This window comes from Melospiza melodia, chromosome 2 (genome assembly GCF_035770615.1).
Source record: "Melospiza melodia melodia isolate bMelMel2 chromosome 2, bMelMel2.pri, whole genome shotgun sequence".
Lineage (NCBI taxonomy): Eukaryota > Metazoa > Chordata > Aves > Passeriformes > Passerellidae > Melospiza > Melospiza melodia.
In genome coordinates, this window is record NC_086195.1 from 24,078,425 (window position 1) to 24,105,049 (window position 26,625).

The window sequence follows — 26,625 nt, forward strand, 5'->3', positions numbered from 1 at the left end:
TTAATCTAATCAGGCAGCAACAACCTGCAACACGGTAGCTCCTTAATTACCTCATCTTTTCCAGGGGGATCATGAGGGCAAACAGGAAGGAAACACTTCTGGGATATCTCTTGTCTCCTCATGGTCATTTGCCTGGGGTCCTGCTGCAATGTATGGATGGGAAGCAAGGGCTGAGGTGCAGGACCCTGCCATGGAGCTACCCTGGCACCCAGTGATCCAGGCTAAGGCTTCCAAGGCTAAGGCTTGGAGGACACAAATCTGTGGAATCATCCCAAAAAATCACACAAGTAGCCCTGCATGCCTGTGCCTACCTCAGTTTCCCTCTCTGTGGAGTTTCCTACCTCAGTTTCCCTACCTGCAAAGGGTCTGCTTAGAATGGCACTAGAGCTTGGTTCCACTAGAGGTGGAACGAGCCGTGCTGAGCCCAGTGTCTCCCTGGAGCTCAGTGCATCCCTTACCCCATCCTTCTCCTCCTCACCCATACATCAGCCTGGCTGGAGCCTGGCATGCTCACACTGCACAGGACATTTGCACAGACCATTTGCACATGGAGTTTCTGCAGCCTGGAACCAGACAGATGCCATTCCCTGAGGATCCCATACATTCTGAGTGGGAGGTTTGCTGAACCAAGCAAATTTCCTAACCTCTGGCAGCTCACAAGCCCTTGGGGTGCTGCTGGCCTGTCCCCCCACATCCTGGCCTGGCCTCCCGGGGCCAAGAGAACTGGGCTGGAGTCAAGGTTGCTTCCTGTTGATGTCCCTTTGTCGGGCGGGACAAATCGGGACAGCAGCCACACTCCTCAAGGATTTCCGTCCCCAGAACATCGTGGCCTTCTTGGAACAGCAGGCTCGGCCACCAGCCTAATGATCTGTCACTAGTTTGTCACTAATTAGCTCACTATTCTCAGAAAGAAGTGGTGAGGGCTGAGGGTCTCACTGTCACTTGTGTCTAAGCCACATCAGAGAGAGGGAAAGGGACCCTCTTGTGTCACTTGTGTCTAAGCCACATCAGAGAGAGGGAAAGGGACCCCCCTCAGCCCGGCGTCACTTGTCCCTAACTCATGTCAGGGAGGGACATATGGACCCTCCTGCAACAGCTGCAGGAAAGCTGCTCCATGGTTTGGGGAATCCCTGCTATGCAGGTGCCTGCACCCCAAAGGACAGAGACATCCTGGCACCAAGCTTGGGGTGCTGGCAGTGCTGGGAGAGAGGTGGCATGATGGGCATTCCTGGGACATGGCATGGCTGGGAAAACTTCCCTGGCACACAGTCCCCTTCCCATCCACGCTGGCTGGGTTTCCAGGACTTTCCTAGATGTTTTCTGATGGATTAGCCATGCAGGGCTCTCCGTGCCTGGCTCTGCTTGGGACCATCATGGCAAAGCTCAGGGCATGCAGCCAGAGAGGGCTCAGGGAACATGTAAGTCCCTTGGGGGGATAAGAATCAGTGGGGTGGGAAGGGGGATGCAGCATTCCCTCATCCATCCGTGCAGCCCCTCCTGGCATGGCTGGTGCTAATGGGATCTGCACAGTGATTAGGGACCTCATTTATCAGACTCTGATGGGATCTGGGAAAATTGAATTCCTGGCCATCTGCAGCTGGAGAGGAATTCGATTTGGGCAGTGCTCCGGAGCAGGGTGTGGGGGGCTGGGGGCTGCCAGAGCTGCCCCCCCAGGGGATTCCACTCTGTCTGTACAGGGACTGCTCTTATTTTCCATGTCTGGGAGGGTCTGATGGCAGGATGCAGCTCTTAATTGCCATGAAGGAATTGGGGTGGTCTCACTGCTCGGATGGGGAAATTGAGGCACGGCAAGGAGAAGAGCAAAGCCCATTACATGGCAGAAAGGGTCACAGTGCTGGTGTTTAATGGGTCAGCACCCAGCCAGGGGTCTGGCCTCCAGCTCCCCCTTATGTGTGGGGAGTTCCAAAGCTGGGGCCAGGGCATCCAAAGGTGCCAGACACCCTCCATCTGCCGGAGCCAGCCAGGAGCAGTGATCTCTCCTGCCCCAAGAGGAGGGAGACTCGGGAGCTAGCTCTGCTCCCTGCCATTTTCCACCCCATGGCTCTCTCAGGCAGGTCCCCACCATCCTCTCCCCCACTTCCATGGAGTGCTCAGGGTAAATATGCAACAGGATTCAGCTGCAAAGGTCCCAGGCCAGTCCCCAAATCCATGGACTCAGCTCCCAGAGGACCACCCTCCAGAGCCAAGCTTGCAGGGGATCCCAGCCCACCACCTCCCTGCCAAATGTCACAGCTTGACTCCAAAAAGCCAAGGTCACCCACGGGGCCTATCCCATTCAGGGGGAAGATGCCATCATGTCATCCTGCAACAGGAGCATCCTGTCCCAGCTCTCACTGCCCAGGATGCAGCAGAACTAATCCCCTCCAACTCCTTCTGCTTGGGGTGCAGCAGGAACATCCCCATCCCAGCTCCCCTGCCTGGAGTCCAGCAGGGCACTCCCACTCCAGACCTCCCTTCCCAGGTGATGTCACGAGGCATGAGAGCACTGGAACCCATATAGCAAACCCCACTGCCCCTCAAAAACCAGCAGCAGGGCACTGCAGTGCTAGCACAGGCTGACTCCACGCTGCAAGCCTCGATCACTCCTTGATCCCTGATCTGTGGGGATCCCAGGCCTGGCTGGGAAACACCGTGCTGCCCCCAGCCATGCCAGTTTGGGGATCCAGCTCTGCCCCTGACCTTGCTGAGCGTGGGAGGAAGCCAGCCCTGCTGCATGTCATGGAAAGAAGCCGCCACGGCCCTTTCCTCCCCTTTATTGCCCTGCTGGTGTGTTTGTGTCTGCCAGAGGAAACGCAAGGACAAACGCCCGCGTACGCATGTCCCCTCACTGGCCTCAGCAGGCCCTGGGCCCACTGAACGTGGCTGGCCCCACACGGGGGGAAACTGAGGCAGGAGGAGCCCCATGTGCTGGCTGAACCCCCCAAGTCCCTGGCAGGTCAGTAAAGGTGCCTGACTGTCCCCCACAGCCCCTCCTGCTTCTCCAGGCTGTGAACATGTATCAATTACCGTTTGATTCATGATCCAGTCTGCCAGTAATTGCATTGCAGCTCGTGGCAGGGAGGGAGAGCAGGAACAGACGTTCTCAGCCTCACCCCACTGCAGGGTGTTGGAGGGGAATAATGCCCCAAGCCCTATATACCCCCTATATGACCCCCCAGGCTCAGGGATGGGAGTTCCAGACGCAGTCAGCACCTAGGACACCAATGGGGACAGGGGTGCTGTGGTATTTTGTGGGGGATGAGCTGTGTGGGATGTGCTGGAGAAGGGGCAGGATCCATCCCCACTCACTCCTCATACACCCTGGGTCACACCCCATTGCCACCGTGGCCTCACACACTGGGGCTGGGGCTGCATCTCTGCCCCACCGTGTGACCCACTCCTCCTCCTCCTCCTCCTCCTCGTTGCCACGCCAGCACTGGGTTAAAACCAGCCTGCCCAACCCCCCATATGGGTGCATTTTGTCCCCCCCAGGCTGGCAGCTGTGGCTCCCTGACCCCCCCATCCCCAGATCCCCTTGGGGGGCTGTGCCCGGCGTTCAGAGCCTGCCCAGCTGCCAGCACCCTCCTGGGTCCGGCCCGGGTGGGTTCTGGAGAGCTGGGACCCACAGGGATCACGGGGACCCCCGTGTCCCTGCGCTGGGCGGTGAGCAGGGTCACACCCCACCGCCGTGCTCAGCGACACTTCAGATGTCCCCAAGCCGCCACCTTCCCATCCGGAGGAGGAGGGGGGCTCATTTCCCCCCGCCCGGGGCACACTGGCCCTGCTCAGCTTCTTTCTCTCCGTCAGCAGCTTTCGGCAATTTCCCAGAGAGCGTTTCCTTCCCTTCGCTTCCCAGCTTCAGTCTCCAGGTCCTCGCTCCTGTCTCGGACCTGCAGCCCCCTGGAGCCCCCCAAGCAGCTGTACCCCCGGGGGGACCGAGGCCACGGTTCTCACACCCAAAACCATCAGCACACAGGGCAGGGATCCATCCAGGCGAACAGAGAGGAAGAAACCCCCTCAAGTCACCCCCTCCCCAAATTTGGGTGTGCTCGAAGGCGCAGGAGCAGAGGGACCGTGTGTTTTCCCACTGATGCAGCCTCCATCTCTCCAAAATGTGCAGCTGGTGTAAGGAGGGTGGGGGGCTCAGGGTTGGGTGCTGCTGGGGGTGCTGAAGGGGCTCTGTCCTTCCCAGCACACCCACCCCGAGATCTGGCAGCAGGATGGAATTCGCAGCCGAGCTCTTGAGGCTCTCATGGCCAGAGGGGCGAGGGGACACAGGGAAGGGGGAACTCCAACCCCCCAGGAAACCGAAACCCCCAGGCACTCCCAAGCACACCGCACCCCAAAGCCCCAGGGCAGGATGGACCCCCAGCCCGAGGGCACAGCTCCCCCGGGACCCCCAGGGTATCCCTTTCCCCAGGGTCGCTCACAGTGTCCTGGAGAGTCCCCATGGCGCGGCCCGGCTCCTGGCGCGGCTGCCGGAGGGCGTGAGGGTCCCCCCGGGACCGAGCCGCCCCCCTCCCTGCCAGTCCAGCCCATTTCCTCCCGGGATCCCGCCGGGATCCGCACCCCCCAGCCCGCTGCCTCCTCCCTGCGTGTCCTCGAACCTCGGATGCGGTCGGGGCGGGGGGGAAGGGACGACGGCACAAACGGCACCGTCACCCCCGCCTCGGGAGCCCCATGTGTGCCTCAGTTTCCCTGTCAAGCTCTCCCCGTGGGGTTCAGAGCCCCCCACCGAAAAGGGGGAGACAAGCGGGTGCAGAAAGCCCTCTCCGCCCTTGGGAAGGGATGGGGGGTCCGAGCACGGCGAATCGGGAGCCCCGACTCCCAACCCCGCCCCACAGCATGAACAGGGGGATCCCCCCACCTCCGGGACCCAGTGGGAAGGGAGGCCGCGGGAATGGGGTCCTGGGTGGAAGAGGAGGTGAGTCGTATGTCGTGGTTTGGGAGGGGAGGAGGGCTGAGGGTCCCGGCTGGGAGGAGAGGTGCTTGGGGTGGGGGTCCCCAGTAACAGGGCAGGTGAATCGGGTGTCCCAGGTGTCGGGGGACGTGGGTGGGGGTCCCGGGTAGGAGCAGAGGGGAGTCTGAGCGCCCGGGTGGGATGGGGCGGGGGAATGGGGGGGTGGGTTGAGGGTCCCAGGTGGAACGGGTGATAGTTGGGATTGGGGTCCCGAATGGGAGGGGATGCGGCTGGGGGATGGAAATCCCGGTTGAGAAGAGGAGGGTCCCGAGAGAGAGGGAGGGAGGTGCGGGGGAGCCCTCGGGGTGCAGGTCCCGACGTCCCTACCTGTAGCGCCTCGGGGCCGGGAGCGGCGTCCCCCGCCCGCAGGAACCCGCGGCTGAAAAAGCGAAGGAGCGCGATGAGGAGCCGCGGCACCATCCCGGCACCATCCCGGCAGCATCCCGGTCCCGCGCACCCCCGCACCGCCCGCGGGCTGCGGGCACGCCCCCGCCGCGACACGCCCCGTCACGACACGGCCGATCGCGACACGCCCCGCACCTGCTCTGCGGGGCTCCGCGGGGCGCTGGGAGGCGAGGATGGGTGGGGGCTGTGGGGCGGCCGGGGGATCGGACATCACTCTCCAATCGGGGGTGGGGGTCCCCGGGGTCGAGGGGGTGGTCCCGATGTGGGAATCGGGATGTCACTCCCCGGTATTGGGAGGGGGTCAGGAGTGGGAGTCCCAGTGTGGGGTGGTGAAGGGGGGAACGGGAGTGGGGCGGGTGCGCCCATGTGGGGAGAGGATCAGGGCATGGCTCCCCACTCTGGAGCTTGCGGGGCAGGTGCCGACGGTGCCGTCACGGCTCTGGTACCCAGGAGGGCAAGAACCCCCCTCCGTGTTAAACCCTCCCCTCCTGGGGGTCGGGCCAGGAGTTTCCCCTTGCCCCTTCTCCCTTCTGGGGCATGTTTCACCTCCCAGTAAAGAGACCCCTGTCACCTTAAAGGCTGCGCCCCACGTTTGGGTTGGGGCAGTCTTCCCCTCATCCTCCCTGATGGAGGGGCCGAATCTCATCCCATCCCTCACCCTGGGGTAACCCTGATGCAGGGCTCAGTAGAGAAAGCCTCCCCTGCCCCCCATCCTATAGGATACTGCAGGGGGTCCTACCCAGTGTTCCCCTCTTGGATAAGGAGGGACCCTCATCTTGGGGACCCCTTATAGGGTCTGTTCACCCTCACCCTCCTATATTAACCCCCCATTGCTTTCAGTGAGGAGTGACACCTCCTCCCGTCCCCCCGACACTTACAAGGATTTCGGGATGCCGCCCCTCCCCAATGGCCCCAGGGAATCTGCACGGAGGGTGGACATGCTCAAGCCGTGTCACACGATGGCCACATGCCACACGGTGAGAGGAATATCGCATGGTGAGAGGGATACCGGCAGCGTGACGATCTCCATCCCTCCCCCTCCTCCTTCTCTGGGCAGAAGAGAAAGTTCTAGTCTGGGGGAGGATGGCCTGCTCTTCCTCCGGATCCCGGGACTCCCGTGTCCCCAGGCACTCCCGTGTCCCTGCACCCCTGTATCCTTGCCCCTCCATGTTCCTGTGTCCCTGCAGTCCTGTGTCCCACACTCCCGTGTCCCTGCACCCTGTACCCTTGCCCCTCTGTGTTCCTGTGTCCCTGCAGTCCCGTGTCCCCCTCCCTGCCCAGGCACCCCTGTGTTCCTGCACCTCTGTGTCGCTGTCCCCAGGGTGCCCTTCAGGGACAGGACGCTACTAGGCTCCGCTGGGGGTTTGCAAAGGACTCCTCCCATGGTCTCTGAACCCTCACTAGGACAGGTGGTGATAAGGAAATGCCACCCCGAGGCAGGAGCCAAGCAGGGTAGAGTTTAGGGACACTGCATGCTGCACCCTCCATCTGGCTCCCTCCTCCCCGAGCCCCGGGTTGCCGGGCCAGGGAGCCCGGGGGAGGCTCAGGGTGGGCCGAGGAGCCCGGGGGAGGCTCAGGGTAGCCCGGGGAGGCTCAGGGTGGGCCGGGGAGCCCGGGGGAGGCTCAGGGTAGCCCGGGGAGGCTCAGCGTGGGCCGGGGAGCCGAGCCTGGGAGAGGCTCATGGTGGTCCGGGGGAGGCTCAGGGTGCGCCGTGGAGCCCGGGGGACGCTCGAGGTGGGCCGGGGAGCCCAGGGGAAGCTCAGGAGGGCCCGGGGAGCTCGGGGGAGGCTCAGGGCGGGCCGTGGAGCCGCGGGGCCATCTAGCGGCCAGAGCCACCAGGAGCTCCCGGCCCATCCCGGACACTGCCGCAGGAGCCCCGGCCGCCGGCCGGTCCTGCCCTGCGGGTGACACAGGGCCATGGGCGTCTCTCGCCGGGGGTGGCACAGGATCATGGACACCCCTCAGGGCAGCGTCTCACAGCGCCCATCTTTCTGATTAGGACACCGCCAGAGCCGCCAGATCCCCGAGATCAGGCTGTGGAATCCCCCGCTCTGGGGTCACCCTGCTACAGGTGTGACCGAGTGTCACCCCAGCCCGACAGGTCCTGCTGGCACGGATGTGGGTCCGGGGATCCATGAATAAAGCAGATGAATATAGATCTGAATATAGATCCATGAATATAGCAGGTTCCCTGTGGGGCCAGCAGTGGGAACACCCAAGGAGCTGGGTGCTGGCAGGATCCATGTCCTGCCACCTGGCACAATCCTGTCACTAGAGACACCCACAGCAGCTCACAGCCAGCGCAGCTGCCCAGGAAACACAGAGGCATCGCTGGGTACAAGGACACAGCATGGAGCTGTCCCTTGGGCTCGCCCAGAGGTGCCTGGGGACAGGGGATGGGACAGAGGAGCTGCAAGGACACAGGGGTGCAGGGACACAGGAGCTGCAGGGACACAGGAGCTGCAGGGACACAGGGGTGCAGGGACACAGGAGCTGCAGGGACATAGTGGGGAGGGGCTGGGGGACAAGTGTTAGGACACGGCACAAAGGCCTGGGGACAGAGAGGGAGACACAGGTACAGGGACACAGGGAAATGGGACACAGGGACATGACAGTGTAGGGACACAGGGGCACCTGGGAACAGGGGAATGGGGCACGGGTGCAGGGATGCAAGGGTGCAGGGACTTGTGCTGCAGCACCACTGTTGCATTCATACATCACTGCTCATCTCCCAGTCAGTCCTGGGGTAATTATGAGCTGATCCCTGGCTTTTCTGTGTGCCCCAGGAATGGCGTTCTTGGATGGGAACATCTCAGCGGTCAGATGGAGAAACACACAGCCTCAGAACCCAGCCCTGGAGCTGCTGGGGAGTAACTGTAGGTGCTCAGGAGAGGCAGCAGGGTGGGCTTCCCACATTTCCATCCATCCTGTAGTTTTCTTTTGTTCCTAGCCTGAAGTGGATCAATAAAGTGCTGTGCCTCCTGTCTCTTCCTGGGAACTGGGGAGCAGCCACGCCGCATCCCATCTGGAGGGTGTCTGATGGCATCAGTGGGAATAAAGTTCATGCAGGCAAGTAAATATTGACCTTTATTCCATGCTAATGGAATATTCCACACCAAAGACACTCACATAAACCCCACTCCAGCTTTTCCTGGGAGGTGCTGGCAGCAAATGGTACCAAACTCCGAAACTTGAAGATTTTGGAGGGTTAAGGCACCAAGATGAGCCTTCACACCCTGTGTAACCCTGAAATCCCATTTCTCCCCATCTGTGCAGCACCTGTGGGCACACTGGATATCCTATGAGCACTGGGATGGGAGAGCAGGGCAGGAGGAGCATGGCTGTTCCCAGCTGGGCCAGGAGTGCTGTGAGCCCTGTAGGATCAGCAGTGCTCCATTAAACTGTGGCACCAGTGCAGACCCAGGGCTGGATGCTGGATCTGGGGAGGCACAGCACTGTGCTGCCTTCTGGAGCATCCCTGTCCTCTGGGAAAGGAGGGGACGTAGTGGCCAGTGCAGGTGGCACATGGGGCTGGGGTCCTGCCCAAGAACAGAGATGACAGAGACTGAGCTGAGCCTGGGGACACGGCCATGAACAGAGCTGCTGGATCCGTGAATGAATTGGGGTGTTATTGTCTGGAGCTGCTGGCACAAGGTACACTGGCAGCTCTAAACCCCACCAGAAATCAATCCATCTGCTCTTCCTCTCTGCACTAATCCCCACAATGGCACCCAATCGATATCCCATTTACTGCTCTGTGGTTTCCCCATGGATAAATCCCACTCAGTGCCCAGGATGCAGCTGCAGTGCCCAAGTGGGGCAGAGAATATGGCAGGGCAGGGAATGCTGTGGGACAGGGAATGCTGTGGGACAGGAGATGCTGAGGGACAGGGAATATGGCAGGGCAGGGAATGCTGTGGGACAGGGAATGTTGAGGGACGGGGAATGCTGTGGGACAGGGAATGCTGTGGGACAGGGAATATGGCAGGGCAGGGGATGCTGTGGGACAGGGGATGCTGTGGGACAGGGAATATGGCAGGGCAGGGAATGCTGCAGGACAGGGGATGCTGTGGGACAGGGAATGCTGCGGGACAGGGAATGCTGTGGGACAGGGAATGTGGCAGGGCAGGGGATGCTGTGGGACAGGGGATGCTGTGGGACAGGGAATGCTGCAGGACAGGGAATATGGCAGGGCAGGGGATGCTGTGGGACAGGGGATGCTGTAGGGCAGGGAATGCTGTGGGACAGGGAATGTTGAGGCACAGGGAATGCTGCGGGACAGGGGATGCTGTAGGACAGGGAATATGGCAGGGCAGGGAATGCTGTGGGACAGGGAATGCTGTGGGACAGGGAATGCTGTGGCATCCCTCACCCAAGCAATGCCAGGCACAGGCTGGGGGTGCTAGAAGGTTCCATGGCATCGGGTGGGTTCACTGCATGGAGCTGCTGGGAGCAGCAGGAGAGTTGGGAATGTGTGGACACAAGGAAGAGCTGAATGATCTCAGGCTGGGCAGGGATGGGGTGTCCTGGCAGCAGCCCCCCAGTGGGGATGGCCCCCAGAAGTGCCAGCTGCAGAGACCTGGCTGCATCAGCTCTGGGGCTTGGGCTGTCCTTGGATTCAAAGCGGGATAACAAAGGGATGAGGAAGGGATGAGGAAGCCCTGCACCCTTCAACATCTTTATAAATGAATTGGACACAGGACTGGAAGTTCAGACAAAGCAAGTTCACAGACGATAAAAAACTGGGAGGGGCTGCTGGCAAATTGGAGAGTTGGACAATTGCCGTGTGTGTGAGGTTCAATAAGGATTCTGCATCTGGGATAGGGCAACCCTGGTGTACACACAGACTGGGAAATGATTTGCTGGAAAGCAGTGTCGTGGAAAGGGACCTTTCCATGACAACAGTTGAACAGGAGTCACATGAGTCACACCCATGTCCTGGGGGCACCAGGCACAGCATCACCAGCTGAGCAAGGGAGGGAATTGTCCTGCTCTGCTCTGCTCTGCTCTGCACTGGGGCAGCCTCACCTCGAGTGCTAAGGGCAGTTTTGGGCATCACAAAATAAAAAAGACATTAAATCTACTAGAGAGAGTCTAAAGAAACACCGTGAGGGTGGTAAAGGGCCTTGAGGTGAAGCTGTATGAGGAACAGCTGAGGTTACTTGGGCTGTTCAGCCTGGACAGGAGGAGACTGAGAGGACACCTCACTGCAGGTACAAATTCCTTGTGAGGGGAACAGGAGGGGCAGGCACTGACCTCTGCTGCCTGGTGACCAGTGACAGTCCCGAGGGAATGGTCTGAAGTTGTGTCATGGGAGGGATAGGTTGGATATTAGGAAAAGATTCTTCACCCAGAGGGTGACTGGACACTGGAACAGGCTACCCAGAGCAGGACCAAGCCTGACAGGATCTGGACAGTATTTTGGGCATGTGATGTGACTCTTTGGGAGGACCAGGAGCTGGACTGGATGCTCCTTGTGGGCTCCTTCCAACTGAGCGGATTCTGTGAAGGGGTGACAAAGGGATAAGGGAGGGCCAGGCTGATAAGTGATACCACTGATGAGTGAGTGATGGAGTCCTTGGAGGGTCTCTGTGGAGACATTTCAGAGTGGGGCCGGGGGGCCACCAGCAGCCCACAGACATGACAGGGCTAAGGAGGGGGACAGATGGGATGGCAGAGCCCTGCTGGCCCCACTGTGCTGGCCAGGTCCCTGTGGGGCTGAGACAGCTCTTGGCTCTGCTTCCACGCCTCTGTCCCCATTCTTTGGCTGCTTTCCCAGCCAGCTCACACAGTCCTCATGGACAAGCTCTGGGCATGGTGGCCACCAGCATCTTCAGCCTGGCTGGTGGGATTTCCTCTCCTGAGTTTCACACACCTGTCCCATGAGATTGTCCTGTGTGGGCAGGGACAGAGCACACCCCCACTGTGCCCTCAGAGGGGTGAGGGAGAGGGAGTATCCATAGGGACAGCCTATGGATAGGGACTGGCATGTGCCATGGTGAGAGCAGGCACCCAGAGGGACAGCATGTGTCCAAGGGGACAGCGTGTATCCAAAGGGACAGCGTGTATCCAAAGGGACAGCATGTATCCATCAGGACACTGTGTATCCATGGGGACAGCATGCATCCACAGGGACAAGTGTGTCCATGGAAACAGCCTGAATCCCGGAGGACAGCACGTGTCCGTGGGTGACAGCCTGGACCCAGCAGCACAGCGTGTGTCCAGAGGGACAACCTGCTTCCAGGGTGACAGCATGCACTCATGGGACCAGCACATGTCCAGGGGCACAGGTGACATCCTGGGGGGCGCCCTGTGTGTGGAAGGACACGGCACACCTGGGGACGGCACGTGTATGAGGGAGAGCAGGTGCCTGAGAGGACAGCACGTTTGCAGAGGGACAGCATGTTTGACAAGGGACAGCACATGTCCATAAGGACAGGGCTTGCCTGGAGGAACAGGATGTCACTGGAGGGTCACATGGATTTTGGGGAAATTATGTGCCAGAATGAGAGTGTGCAGCAGGAGAAGGGACAGCAGGAGAAGGGACAGTGTGTACTGGGGGCACAGCAGCCCCGGGACATGCAGTGCCACGCCACTATTCCAGGTGGCCCAGCAGCAATAAGGAAGGTCCCAGCCCAGCCCAAGCATATGGGGGACAGGAATTTACTGCCAGGTTAAATAAAAGATGAGGAGATGACATCCACTGGCACTGGCTGTGTCACTCTGAGCCGACCCCACTCCAGCTGCAGGACACAAGGATTTGGCCACCTGCTCTCACTGGTCCCTGCCACTCTCCTTGGCCCCTTATTTAGGGGTGGGGTTGATGCCAGGTGACAGTGGAGTGTGGTGGTGCTACCATGAGCATCCAGGGATGTGTTCAGAGACAGAGAAGAAGGCCTGGTTCCCACCAGCCTGGAGACCCCAAAGAAATGTGGCACACAGGGAACAGGGTCCCTGTCCCTGTGCTGGTACCTGATCCCACAGGGTGACAGTGTCACTTCAGAAAGGGATGTTCCAAGCCCTGACTCCAGGGATGCTCTAAGCCCTGTTCCAATGGATGCTCCAAGCCCAAATCCCAGGTGTGCTCCGAGCCCTGATCCCAGGTGTGCTCCATGCCTCCATCCTAAGAATGTTCTGACCCTCTTCCTAGGGATGCTCCAAGCTCTGGGCTCCCCAGGATGGTCTGAGTGGTGATCCTGGGACAGTCTGAGCCCTGAGCCCCTCTTCCAGATTCCTCTTCCAGCCTCCTACTGGCACCCTCAGGATTTTGCTCCCCACTCAGCACAGCTCTCCATGGGCAGCCCTTGGCACCTGGATGCTTGTTGGCATTGTCTCACCTGGCACCTGCCTGCTCCAATGCTCCCTCATCATCTCTTCTGCTAGCAAAGCAATCACTCCCCAATTTAACCTGGATTAAAGCAGCATTGCTCACTTGCTCCCTCGCTAGTTCTTTTCCAATTAATTTGTTCCTCGCTTTTATTTCCTAATTAATTCTTCAGGCTCTTTGGCAAGGAAACAGCAGTGGTGCCCAGGGTCTCAGGAAGGGATCAGGATTAATTATCCCAGTGGGAATGAGCAGAGGGGAAGAGAAGCAGGGGCTTAGCCCAGGATGGGGACATGGATCTGGGGTGAGCAGTCTTCCCTGGACCACCCATAAGCATCCCATACAAAGGAGAACCATGGGATGAGGGGCTCACAGCTTACATCATTTCCATCTTCCCTTGGGAATGTCACAGGGACAAAATCCTCACAGAAACCACTATGATGCCTCTGGGGGGGGCACCCTAGGGGCAGGTTGCAGTGGGGGCCCAAGTCCTGCAAGGGTTAATGCACAGTACAGCACAGGGTGTTGGAGCTAAAAATACTGTGCCTTTCTTGGGATTTGCTCCAATGACTCATTCCTTTCTGTAATTTATTGCTTGTTACATAATCACTTTCATTTTCAGCTGGAGAAAAATGGAATATGTTTTTTTCCCCTTTTCTTCTGTTTTTTCAAATGAAAAGGGCATTTTAGCACATAAGCACCAGCCATTTTCCCAGCTCTTCCTGGCATCTTCCTGGCAAAGGGCTGGCATGCTGCCGCCAGCTCCAGCCTTCATCCAAAGGCTCCCAAGAGCGTGGGGAGCTCTGGGGTCTGCTAAAGAGGGAAAGGGGAGTGAGAGCTCTCTGGGTGCTGGGAGGGCAAAACACCCTGGGGCAGCTCTGGGATGGATGGAGGGGCTGGATCCACCCTTTGTGCCCATTGCCCAGCCAGGGTGAGCACACCTGGCACTGCTGCAAGGGCACTGCTGTATCCCAGCAAACCCAGGGCTGCATCCCAGCAAGCCCAACGTGGTACTCCAGCAATTTGGGCACCACGGCCCAGCAAACCCAGTGCTGTGTCTGAGCAATCCTGGGGCTGCATCCCAGCAAATCCAGCTCTGTGTCCCAGCAAACCACTGGGTTTGCTGCATCCCAGAAATCCCAGTGCTCTGTTCCACTGAGCCCAACAGAGCGCTCCAGCAAGCCCAGAGCCATCTCCCAGCGATCCAAGTGTCTGCCAGCACAGCTGCCTGCACCAAAGCAGGGCAGGACACTCCAGAGGGGAAGGGGGGCTCTGGGTCAGGCCCTGGCTGGGACTGGGATGATCTTCTGGCAGGGAGGTGAGAGCCCCACTCTCTGCCAGCCCCCCTGCCACCTCCACAGGGGGGCCAGGAAGCCTTGTGTTTGGAGCTGCAGCCTTGGAATTAACTGTGCCAAATGTTTTATTTGCGTAGAAACACAATTATGTTAATTAAAGCATATCTGTAATTACAGCACTTAGTGGCCTATAAGTGCACAAGTGACTCTGGTGACTTTAGAGAAGCTGGAAGGCTGGAGGGTGGCTTGGCCCCAGCTCCAGAGAGCTCTGTGGGGGGGAAAGCAGCAGTGTCCCCATGGGGTGACAGTGGTGACCCCAGTGCCTGGCCACTCTGCCAGGGACGGTGCAGTGAGATGGGCGGCTCAGTACCCACAGTCACACCCTGACCAAGCCACGGTCCTGCTGCTCTGGGAGTGAAGATAAAAAGAAGAATATGCCTCCAGCACCTCAGGGAAGAAAATGGGTCCCTGAGGTAGCCAACAGTGCTGGGCAAAGGGAGTTTTTCCGTTTTTGCAGGCAGCAGGGGCTAAAGAGTGTATCTGTGAGGGGGAAATAAAGGGGAAGCAGAGAAAGATGACAGCTGGAGCAGCAGGCAACCAGCCCATGAAATGGCTGGGATACATCCCACAGTCTCCAGGCAAAGGGAGGGAGGGAGGTGGCATCTGTCCCCACCTCAGCAGAACCCTGGTTGTCGGCAGTGTGTTATGGGGGGATCAGGACCCCAGAGGGATCCTGGTCTGGGGCCATGGAGAGCCTGGAGCAAGGGAAGCAGCAATGGCATGGCGTGGTGCTCCAGGATCCCCACACACCCAGACACCTTTCCTCCACCACCAGGGCAGCCAGCCTCCCAGGCCAACACCTGCCAATGCAGTTTCCATCTCCCCCAGCCTCCAGCAGTGACAGAAAATCCTGCAATTGCTCAGCCCAGAGCAAAACCATTTCTCTGGAGCCGAAGGATCTCACCCTGCACATCCCCCGAACAGATCCCACACACGGTTCAGCAGCACCCTGGCATCTGCAGGCAGGAAAGGCAGGGAGGGCTGCTGAGCTGCCGTGTTCCATTTGAAGCCATCGGGAACCCTGCACAACTCCAGACCTGCACAATAATGGCCAGGTGCTGCATGGCAGTGCCAGGGCAGCTGGCAGGAGCTGCGGGAAGGGCAGCGGTGGCACCAAAGCTTTGCCGGGTGGGATTTGTTTGCTGAGCAAACGAGGGGAGGCCGCTGATCCGGCTGCGGAGGCTGAGCCCTGTTTGCTCGGCAAACACGCTGCTCCGGTGCTCCGCCCTGGAGCATCAGGTCCCGTGCAAGCAGCTGCCCCCACTGCCTGGGGGCTGCCTGGAGCCGCAGGAATGCAGCTGGCCCCGGTGGTGGGGCTAGAAAGCCTGGCAGCCCTGCAAGGCTGCAAATCCCTGTCCACATTGCACGGCAACCCGGCAAATCCCCGTTGTATGGCGTTCCTGTAAATCCGTTATTGTTGTACAGCATCCCTGCAAATCCCTGTCCCCACTCCACGGCATCCCTGCAAACCCCCAGGGGTGCCAGGAGCCACAGGAATGCAGCTGGTCTCAGTGATGGCAGCCCTGCAAGGCTGCAAATCCCTGTCCACACTGCGTGGCAGCCCTGCAAATCTCCATCCCTGCTGCATGGCATCCTTGCAAATCCCACCACCGTGGGGACCTCCAAGCAAAGCCACCGGCACCCCAAGGGAGCCAAACCAGGCAGGAGCATAGCCAGGTGAGAGGGAAAACACACAGTTACCCTGAATCCCTGGGGAATTATCCTTCGATAAATGCAACCCTACAGATGCTGCCAACTCATCTTTCAATTAGTCCATTTATTTGATAACTAGAGGAGGGAAGCAAGCTGCAGTTGATCGTGGTTCAGCATGTTTTTTTCACTTTGCTTTTTTTTTTCCTTTCCAGCATTGTTTTCCCTTAAAAATAGTGGGAATAGAGCAGGAGCCAGGATCTTGCCTGTGCTTTCCACGCCCCACGCTTTCCATGAACAACAGTGCCCTAGGAGCAGGGATCGTCTCCCAAGCAACACCACAGATTTCTAACTGGATCATCCATCTGTGAACATGGCACAAGTGGGAGCCACTCACTGGGCCAGGACTTCTTCTCAAATGATCCAAATATTCCCATGAGCTAGAGTTAGTGCAGAGTTAGGGAGTGGGGACCATCTGTGGAGGGACAAGAGATGACAAAGCCACTCATGCCTTGGAGGCTCATCAGGGCAGGAGTGGCTCTGTCTGACACTTTCAACCCATTTCCCAGAGCTGAGTTGAGCTTTTAGCTTCCAAAACCTCAGCTTTCCCTGAGAGGAGGGGGAAACTGGGGATGGGCTGTATGGAGTGCCAGTGGTGGGGCTGGTGTGGGTACTGGGGGAGAGATGGAACTGGCAGAGAAATGCAGCTCAGCCCTGGGACTGGCATGGAGATGCCATATGGAATATGGAAACAGAATTATTGAGGTTGTAAAAGCCCTCTGAGACCATCAAGTGCAACCATTCCCCCAGCAGTGCCAAGCCTGCCACTAACCCATGTCCCCAAATGCCACATCCACAAAACTTTTACATCCCTCCAGGGATGGGGACTCCACCCTGTTCTGGGCAGCCTGTTCTGCACCCCTTCAGGGAAGGAATTTTCCCTAATATCCAAATTAAATCTCCCCTGGTGCACCCTTCTGGGCTGCTCTCTGGCACAGCCAACATCCCGCTGGTACTGGGACCAGTGCCGGAGCAGCCAGGCTTTTATTCCTCGACCATGCTTTCCATTAATGAATGGCTTTTCTGTGGTTGAACTGCTGGCTCCAGCTCCCCTGCCACCCTGTGCCTGGACAGAGCCCTGCCAGGATGACTGGCAGCCAGGTGCCACCTGAAAAGTGTCCCCAGCCTCATCCTCTTCCCTGTGCCACAGTGCCCATGACAGGGCTGGTTCAGGGATCCAAGTGAGCTGCACAGGAAAGGATGGAAACAGGGATCCCAGATTATCCCCATGGACCCTCCTGGGAGCACAGTGGTTCTCTGATGTGCCTGCAGGTTCAGGAGCTGGGATCCAACTGAGCTGCACAGGTCAGGATGGAAACAGGGTTCCCAGAGTATCCCCTGGGAGCACAGCAGTTCTCTGTGTGCCTGCAGATCGGGGGCTGCAGGAGGGAGGGGACATAGCTGGGGTCCCCCTGGCCGTGCTGCAGCTCCCTGCACTGTCAGCTGGCACGTGGAGCTCGCTGCAGGCTCTGTGCACAGCAACACACCCCGTGCCTGACTCTGCATTCTCGGCAGCCCACGGACCTGCTGTCCCTGTCCCTGCTGTCCCTGTCCCTGCCTGCGCCGCGGGGGAGAGGGGCTTCTCCAGCAGCACCCCACCTTCGCAGAGCCCTCCATCTCCACCAGTACAGCACACCCACACAGCCAGGAGCCAGCTCCCGCGCTGCTCCTGGGGGAAGGAGACCTTCTTTCCATCCCTTTTTTCCATCCCTGCACAGTAGCACAGTTGCTTCATCTCCTTGACGTAAGGGAGATGGTCACAACGGGACATGGGGGGCCCCAAGGACATTACCCTGACCTCGGGGTTCCCAAACCACATGGAGCTGGAGGTGGCACTGGTGGCCCCTCTGCACAGCCCGAGCATGGTACACACAGCACAAACCCTGCCCCAGGCAGCTCCAGCTGTGTCCTGTTGATCTGGTAGGTGCAGGACCAGCCACAGATGCCTGACTGGGACCCACAGCCATTCCCAGGAGCATCATTTCCCTGGAGACAGTCAGATCCAACAGCAGTCCCCTCAGCCTCTTCCTGAGCCTCCCAGGGTTCATCATACCCAGCTCCCACCATGAGCAGCTTTTTTCCTGTGGCATCCTTTGGAGCAAGAGCTCACCTGGCTCTTCTGCTGCATCCACCTGCACCTGGGTCTGACCAAAGGAAAACAGCACCCAAAGGGCACCTTAGTGCCCTTGGGCTGATTCTGGGGAATGCCTCTGAAGTTTGGCTGGCATTTCCACAGGGACACTCCTCATGCCTCAAGACCTGCATTGTCCACAGCCAGTACTGTTTTTCTTCACCTGAGCTTTAGCAAAACTCCCCAGTTTTGGGGGTTTCATCCAGCAGTGTTGCTGACTCAGATCTGTCCCCCTTCCCACTGAAGCCAGGAAAGGTGCAAGACCAAACCAAAGCCCATGATGGGTCCCAGAGAGCCTTTGGCTCAACCAAAGGGGGAAAAACAGGGATGGGAGGGCCCCAAGGCTGTGCTGGTGGGGAAAGTGGAGCATATTCTGCTGAGGGAGAATGAAGCACTGCAGCCTTTGTCCTGGCAGACCTACACTAACCCTAGTCAAGCACTAACTGTAATGCTGATCATAGACCTAACCATAAACCTACACCTTGGCATAGCTGTAACTCTAAACTTACACTCAGCCTAGCCCTAAATCTAAACCTAACAATAACCCTAACAATAAACTAAGCCTTAAATCTAGCTCTAACACAGACACTAAACTAACCTGAACCATAATTCTAACCCGAGCCCTAAATCTAATCCGAGGCTAACAATAACCCTAAACCTAAGCTTAAATCTAAACCTAAGCATAAGCCTAAAATTAGTACTACTCCTAATACTAATCTGAACCTTAAACTTAGCCATAGACCAAACACCAGCCCTAGACTTAACCTAAGTTTTAACACTACTCTTAGATCTAACCAGACCCTAAATCTTTTATCTTAGCTCTAGACCTAACCTTAAAGCTAAACTTAGCTTTAGCCTTAACCTTAAACCTATACCTAATCCAAACACTAGCCCTGAACTTGATCATAGCCCTAAACCCAGACCTAAATTTAGTCCAACTTTAGCAGTAGCTCTGACCCTGACCCTAATCCTAACCTCAGGCCCAGCTTCAGCCCCTCAGCAGCCAAAGGGAGGCCAAGCTCTACCCCTGAGGTGCTGCAGAAGGACCGAGGGGGTCCCCATATCCTGCAGCTCCCAAGGATGTCCGTGCTCAGGATCCAACACTCTCCTCTCAGGAGGAGAGCAGGAGTTCCAGCCCATTGCAGGACTTCTATCCCACTGCAGGAGTTCCATCCCATTCCAGGGGTTCCATCCCACTGCAGGAGTTCCTGGCTTGAGCAGCTGACAATCAAATTCTTGAAAATTTCCACCACCCTGCTTGAGTCAGGAGGTTGGGGACTCTGGCACTGTTCCCCATCACTAGCACCACCTTTCTTGACCCCAATTTCTTACTTAAAGCCTTCATGGCTTCCACCTGCTTTTTCCATGCAGGAAGGATTCTGCCATCCCCCTGTCTGTGATCACACCAGTAAAAAACATGAGGAAAGCCCTCATTTTGGGGAGAGCAAGGGAAAACACAGCAACACCCACAGCTTGTGTCCTTTCAGCCAGGCTCAAGCCAAGTGTTGGCTCGAGGACAGGGCTGTGGAGACACAGGGCAGCTCTGGTGTGAGGATAAACCCTAAACCACCAAGAAGCTGCACAGACATCCCACAGCATCACCACCAAGCAGCAACATCCTCCTGAGGCTGATCATGCCACTGCTTGGCAGGGCTCCATGCCTCAGAGCCAGGCTGGGGACCATCAGAACAAGCAGGGGCTACAAATCCCTGCATTCCCAAATTCTGGCTGCCCTGCCAGCTTTTGCCCTCACAGGCACTGGCATTAGGGCTCTGGTGCCATGGGGTGAGATTAAATGTGCAGGGAGGTTTTCATTGGAGCATCAGCATCCTCATGCCATAGGAAACAGACCCTGAACTTCAGGGGACATGGACAGGTCACCCTGCAGACCTCACCCCACAGCCAAGCAAAGCACAGGCACGTTCAGCTGGCACCAGCTCCAGAGAAGAAAAGGGTGAAGAAAAACCCTCCACCAGTCTCTGCCTTTCAAATGCGCCTTATAAATATCTGCTCACCGTCTTCTGAGTCACCCAGCTGAAACGTGCAAGTTATTAACAGCCTGGGAAGGGGCTGGGAAGCAACTGGAAGGCAGAGGAGGCTTCTGGCTAAGTCAGCACTTTGTCCCAGAGCTGCACTGGCAGCGCTGCTGTCTGCTTTTCCCTCTTTGGGTGGAGAGCAGAGGGCTCTGGGGATGCTGAAACACACAGTGAGGCTGTCCTGGATGGATGCAATGCTCAGGCTAAGCCCCAACCCAGCCCCAGCCAAAAAAAGTCTGGGTTTCACATTTTCAGTGGGAAATGCACCCCATCCCACTTCTAAATCCCTCTCTTTGTTCTATTTGATTTATCATAGAATATACAAACTGACAAAGGCCCAAAAGGTTTGAACCAAGATTCTCCCATGTCCTTCCTGCCCTCTGACTCCACACACCAGGGATGCAGGCAGGGCTCAGAACATGGGTCTAGGAGCAGGATTTGCTGCTGGGAGCAGCATTTGGGGACAGGAGAGGACCAAGGGCTGCTGCTGCCAAATAACCAGCTTCAGGGACATTTGGCACTCAGCAAGTCCCTGAGGCTGCCATACTGGTCCATTCCCCACAGGGGATCCTGTGTGGATTACAAGGTTTGGGGACAGCTTCCTACAAGGTGTTTCCAAACACCTTCCTACACATTTCTACACGGCCAGATTGGATGAGGAGGGACCTGGTGTACTGAAAGGTGTCCCTACCCACGGCAGGGACATAGGAACTGGATGAGCTTTAAGGTTCTTTCCAACCCAAACCACTCATCCCGCAATTCAGGCTCCAACCCCTGAAACATCAAATCTTGCTGTCATCTCCCATTGCTAAGGCAGGTGAGACCCTTCCACCCACCCCTGACACCTGGGCTGGGAGAAGCCAAGCTCAGGCTGCCTGCTGCCCACTCAGCAGCCTCTGCACTGCCTGACCCTGCTGCTGCTGTGCAGATGGAGCCATGGCAGCAAACAAAGCCTCTCCCAACACTCCCTATCCAGCTCATTCCCCCCTCCAGACAGGCCCATCCATTCAGGAGAAAGCTGGACATGCAGAGAGTCCCAGGCAGCTCCGGGCCCTGCCGGCATTTCTGAGCCCAGCACAGCTCCCACTGAGCCACGTGGGAGCTGGCAATGAGACAAAAGTAATGACCAGGGTCAGAGGGCAGCAGGAGGAAAGAGGGATTCCCAGAAATTGCTGCTGCATCCACCATTGCCCCCAGGGAATGCTGTATTCAGCCCTAGATGGATGCTCAGGCTCCCAGAGCCCCCAAAGCAGCACAGCTCACAGGGGATGAGCAGGGCTCTGCTGCAGATGATGGCCAGGGCACACCTGGTGAGGATCCTCACTAACAGAGCCAGAATCTGGCCCAGATCCCAACACCTCCAAACAACTGGCTGTTCTGAAGCTGGAGATGCTCAGGGAGATGCCCTGGGGTGATGGAGGGGAAATTCCTCACTCACCCTGGAGACCTTCCATGGACAGGAGCAGGGTGCTGGGAAGCTCCTGGCATATGCAGAATGCAGGAAGCTTGCAGCCAGGAGTTTTCCCTCTATTTTCCCTGCCAGGCACCTCCAGGCTCTGGGGCTGGGTGCACAGGCAGGTGGGTGATCCTGAAGAGCCCCAGTTACAAGTGCAGGAAGAGCCCAAGGCTTTGAAAAACCTGGAGAACCTCACCTAAGAACCTCAACAATGGGGGACCAGGTTAAACTCCTACCACTGAACCCCTTTTCCTGCTGGAGGGGGAGCAGAGCCATCCAGCCAGACTGCCAGGACAATGGAGTGATGGGGTGATGGGGTGGGCATTTTCCATGGCATTTTACACATGCAGCCCAGGGACCAGCAATAACCATGAAGGGTCTGGGGGGGTTCTCTAGGGGGTTTGCAGGTGCTCCAAGGCTTCCAAAGGGTGGCTGAGCCCATGCTCCCTGTGTCCCAGACAGTGTTGTGCCCTGAAGGAAGCCCTGACCCCTCCCAGCCTCCGCTGAGCTGGATCCTTCCCGCAGGGATGCTCAGAGCTGCATCTCCTCCTCTGTGTTTTCCATCTGCAGAGCTCAGTAGCTGCTTCCCCAGCCCCAGCTGCTGTCAGATGCTGTGAAAGCAGCAGCTCCAGGCACCCTGGCACCCCACCCACCTCTAACCAGGTCAGCGTCCACCCACCCGGGAGCACACATCCCGGCAGGAGAAAGGGAGGAAATGGGTTAAAACGTGACCTGGATAATGCTGCACCTGCATCCCCTTGCAAAAAAAATGCACCATGCACATGGGAGAGCTGGGCCACCTCTGGATGCCAGCCCCAGCGTCACTGGCAGCCCATGGAACAGGGCAGGGCTGGAGGGGAGGCTGGGAGCAGCAGCACCTTCCCCACAGCGCCAGCCTCACACTGCAACCCCTCCAGGGAGCACTGCAGGGCCGAGGGCATCATCCTCTGGCAACTCCTGGGAAGCTTTTCCACCTCTCTGTACCCCGTGGGGTTCACAGGAGCAGGGACAAATATGAAGGACATATCCCATGTTAAAAGGGTAAAGCAGCTGGACTCACCATTCCCACCTTGCCTGCCAATTCCCACCTGGGCACAGCCAGCCCAGCTACACCAAGCTTTTATGTCAGTTACTTTTTTTAAAAAAGCCTTTAAAGAGCAGCAGCAGAGGCAGGAGGGAACATGGGGCTCGCATGGCATTTCAAGACCTTTGTGTGTTTTGCTTAAAGAAAAGGACACGTGCACGTGTTCAGGCAGCACCAGGGAAGGATCTCTGCAGGGAACAAAGCACACACAGCACCAGGGAGTGAGCCAGGAGAGCTGGGGGAAGGATGCTGCCTGCAGAGACAGACCCAGCACCCACGGGAGCGTGGGAGGATCAGCACCTATTGGGGCCTTGAGAAAACAGATCCAAGGCACACATTGCATGTAGGCAAGAGAGATGCTGGAGGGTGTTTTCTACAGAGAGGGAGAGGGTTCTCACCCAAAGGTCAACTCATGAAGGTGTGAAAATTCGGTGAGGGAAATGAGTAGCGCTGGAGCAGGAGTGGATGGAAGCTTCCCTGCACCCCAACAGTCCTGCCATCACCTGAAGCACCTGCTCCAGGAGAGCCCAGGCTGCTCCTGGGCACATTCCAGTCCCTCCTGCTTCTGGTGGTCCTGGTGTGAGCAGCTGAGCCAGGCAGTTCGGCCAGAGCCCGAGCATGTGGAGCTGGCACTGTCAGACAAAGGAATCCAGCACTGAGAAGCCTTCCTCCTTTCTGCCCTAGACCTGCATTTCTTCCTGTGGTCCAGCTCACCCTCCCAGAGGGCTTTTCAAAATGTGGGATCTGCTCCCACTGGAGCAGGGGGAGGAGAGATTGGGAGCACCCCAGATCCTTGGTGCCCAGAGCACACGCTGTGAATATCCATGCACATCCTGCTTCCCAGCAGCTGCGGCGCAGCCAGCGCTGCACACGGGGGTGCACGCACACGGGGGGCTCTGCCAGCCCCGCCAAGCCTCTGGGCACTGGGGATCCACACACTGCAAGCTGCCCCTCTTGCAACGTGGGCTCTCCAGAGCATCACCCTTCCCTGCTTCCAGGGAGCACTGTCATCCCTCAGCAAGGTCACCCACGCTGTCACACAAAGCCCGCTGTGCCCGCTGCAGCAGGAGACCACCGTGAGCCCCATCCCCACCTGGCCTTACACAGACAGGCACTGTGACACTGGGAGCCCCAAATCTGCTTGGTGAGCGGGTGGCCGTGCAGGGACTGGCTTCTCTTGCCCTGTGTGAAGCTGCCGAAACCACAATTCAGAAGGCTGACCTGAATTTCACAAAGTCACCCGGGCCCCCCTGCGGCCCACCACTGGGCCAGGAGCCTTCTACCCTTGCAGGAAATCATTATGGGATGAGGGTGATGGGGAGACAGGGAGATTCAGTTCACACCAGCCCTCCGGCACAGAAACACCGGCGATGACCTGCCCCGGGGCTAACCTGGGTGGCGAGTGGGGAATAGGGAGGGGTCGCAGCCTCTTGTCATTTCCTTGCCACCCCCTCCCTGACAGCTGTCAGGCAGGAGGAACTTTTTCCTGCGTCCCTGACGTCTCCTTCGCTCCTCTGCCCGGCATTACTCCCAGAGCATCCCTCCCTCTTGGCGTGGTCCCCCATCCCCGGTGCCGGCGGGAGGGAACTCACATGTCAGATGCGGCCGCCTGGTACGGCTGGCTCCGGCAGAGAATGGAGTGTCCGCAGCCCTGGCCCATGGCTCCGCATGCTTCGGCAGCCCTCCCAGCCCCGCCGCCGCCGCGCCCGCTTCTCGGTGCCGGCTGCGAGCGGAGCCTCCCGCCGCGCTCAGCTCGCTGCTGTCACCGAGCCCGATGCAGCGCGCCGAGGCGTGCGGGAGGGGAGGACGGAGCGGGGGCGACGCTGATTGACGGCGCTGCTGCGGCTCCGCGGGGCTGGGCGGGGGCCGCGCCGCTCGGCGGAGGGCCCGGAGGGGCCGGAGGGGCCGCACCTGCCGCCCGCCGCCGCCCAACCCGCGCCGCGCCCGGCCTCGCCCGTGCGCCGCGCCGCGCCGGGGAGCGCCCGCCTTTGTCTCGGAGCGCCCGCGGGACCTGCCCTGCCCGCTCGCCCCTCCGGCCCTGCTGGGAGCGCAAGCCCCGTGTGCCGTGCGCTGTTACTGCCCCGGTGGCACCGGCAGCACCACTGGGCAGCAGTGTTCCCACCTGTCCCTGTCCCAGAGGTACTGAGCAGCACTGGTCCCACAGGTTCCTGTCCCAGGGGCAATGAGCTGCACTAGGCAACATTTGGACCACAGGCAGGCTGCAATGTATTTCTTCTCTTGTAAGGGAGATGGCCTCAAGTTTTTCAAGAGAGGTTTGGATTTGGTATTCGGGACAATTTCTTCCCCAATACTGTTGTCAAACGCTGCAGGCACCATGCCTGTGGGGATTTAAAAGCCATGTAAATGTGATACTTGGGGACATGGTTTAGTGGTGGGCTTGGCAGTGCTGGAAAATGGTTGGATTCAGTGGTCTCAGAGGGATTTTCCAAATCATGGTTCTGTGATTCTATCATACAGAATGGCACTGGACCACAAACGGGTCCCTGCCAGAGAGTGGACACCTGGCAAACAGTCCCAGACACGTGGGTGGTCTCCAGCTTGAACCTGCTGCTCTCCTGTCCTGGGCCCCATGGGCTGAGTTCTGGCAGTGTGAGCTGCAGGCAGGGTGGGACAGTGTCAGAGGGGTCAGGGGTGGGACAGTGTCAGAGGGGTGAGCAGGGTGGGACAGTGTCAGAGGGGTGAGCAGGGTGGGACAGTGTCAGAGGGTGCCTGGAGAAGGGTAGAAGTCACTGCAGTGCCAGCACTGCCTGTGCTCTTCAGGCAATGACCCCATGCACGGGAGCTACACTCCCAAGAGGGACCCTGGGGAAGGACACCCATCCTACACTGAATTCAGAGGTCAGAGGTTTCTGTGAAATTCAGGTCAGAGGTTTCTGTGAAACCTCCTGGCACAAGGGAATCAAGAAGGAGCGACAGCAACCTGAGCTTTCAAAGATATTTAAGCATTTCAGCTTCTTCCAGTGCAAGCACTAGAGACAAAAAGGGAAGCTCCTAGGGACCAGGTGCTGGACAAAGACTGCAAGGAGATCATCCAGCTGATGAAGGTCTTGACTCAGGGTCACAGAACCACTGAATGGTTTGGGTTGGAAGGGACATTTGAAGCTCCTCCAGTTCCACTCCACTGCCATGAGCAGGGACATTTTCCACTAGACCAGGTGTCTGCAAGCCCCATCCAGTCTGGCCTTGAATGCTTCCAGGGATGGGGCAGTCACTGCTTTTCTGGGCAGACTGTGCCAGGGTCTCACCACCCTCACAGCCAAGAATTCCTTCCCAGTATCCAATCTAACCCTACTGTCTGTCAGACAAAAGCCATCCCCACTGTCCTGTCGCTCCAGGCCATTGTCCAACATCCCCCCCAGCTCCCTTGGAGCTCTGTTAGGCAATGGAAGGGGCTCCAATGTTTCCCCAGAACCTTCTCTTCTTCAGGCTTAACACTCCCAACTCTCTCAGCCGTAGGAGGGATGCCCACAGCAGATGTGTTCCAGTTCCCAGAGCATCTCCACAGCATCCTCTGTATTCCCTCCATCAGCTTCATGTCCTTCTGATGCTGGGCCCCAGAGCTGGAAGCAGCTCTGCAGAACAGGTCTCACCACAGCAGAGCAGAGCAGAGCAGAGCAGAATCCCTTCCTTGCCTGCTGCCCACACTCCTGGGGACCAGCCCAGGACACAGGGGGTGTCTGGGCTGTCAGTGCACATGGCCAGGGCATCCTGAGCTTTTCAATTCTCAAGTCTTTCTCCCTAGGGCTGCTCTCAATCCATTCTCCAGCCATTCTGTGTTTGTGCTTGGGAATACTCCAACCCAGGTGCAAGACCTTGACTTACCTTGTTGAATTTCATGTGGCTGGCACAGTATCCCCTCTTCAGCCTGTCCAGGTCCCCCTCAATTCCATCCCTTCCCTCCAGCATGGTGATCACACCACAGAGCTTGCTGTAAACATGCTGGGGTACCCTGGATCCCGCTGCCTGTGCCACTAACAAAGATCCATGTCTTTGCCCTGCTCTTTCTCTCACCCTCAGTGTCTCTGGGCCACTGGCAGCACAGAGCCATGGACCTTTGTTCTCAGCCAGCACAGGCACACAGGTGAATCTAGAGCGTGTCTGGGGTCTGCAGGCTCCACTGCACTGCTCTGCAGGTACCTGCAT

The 26,625-nt window shown here is 58.3% G+C and overlaps 1 protein-coding gene and 1 long non-coding RNA gene across 4 annotated transcripts in view; one reads left to right on the plus strand and one right to left on the minus strand.

The window, feature by feature from the left end:
- The window catches only part of PDE2A (phosphodiesterase 2A), a 42,075-nt gene extending 17,832 nt beyond the window's left edge, over positions 1 to 24,243 (minus strand). Inside the window, exons 1-2 of one of the 2 annotated variants that reach the window (XM_063148020.1) lie at positions 24,054 to 24,243; positions 5,288 to 5,339 (exon numbers count right to left, since the gene is read on the minus strand). In XM_063148020.1, the coding sequence (XP_063004090.1) occupies positions 5,288 to 5,339; positions 24,054 to 24,121 (120 nt within the window). In that variant the 5' untranslated portion in view covers positions 24,122 to 24,243. Of the gene's footprint in view, positions 1 to 4,430; positions 4,467 to 5,287; positions 5,340 to 24,053 lie in introns of those variants that run through there. The other variant, XM_063148024.1, reaches the window with a different exon arrangement.
- Positions 5,312 to 8,384, plus strand: LOC134414035 (uncharacterized). Of its 2 annotated transcripts, none has more exons than XR_010026643.1 (2): positions 5,312 to 6,817; positions 8,152 to 8,384. It is a non-coding gene; the product is annotated as an uncharacterized LOC134414035 (long non-coding RNA). The 2 variants fall into 2 exon arrangements; XR_010026642.1 differs by having other exon boundaries at positions 5,312 to 6,342.
- Positions 24,244 to 26,625: the final 2,382 nt, after the last annotated feature.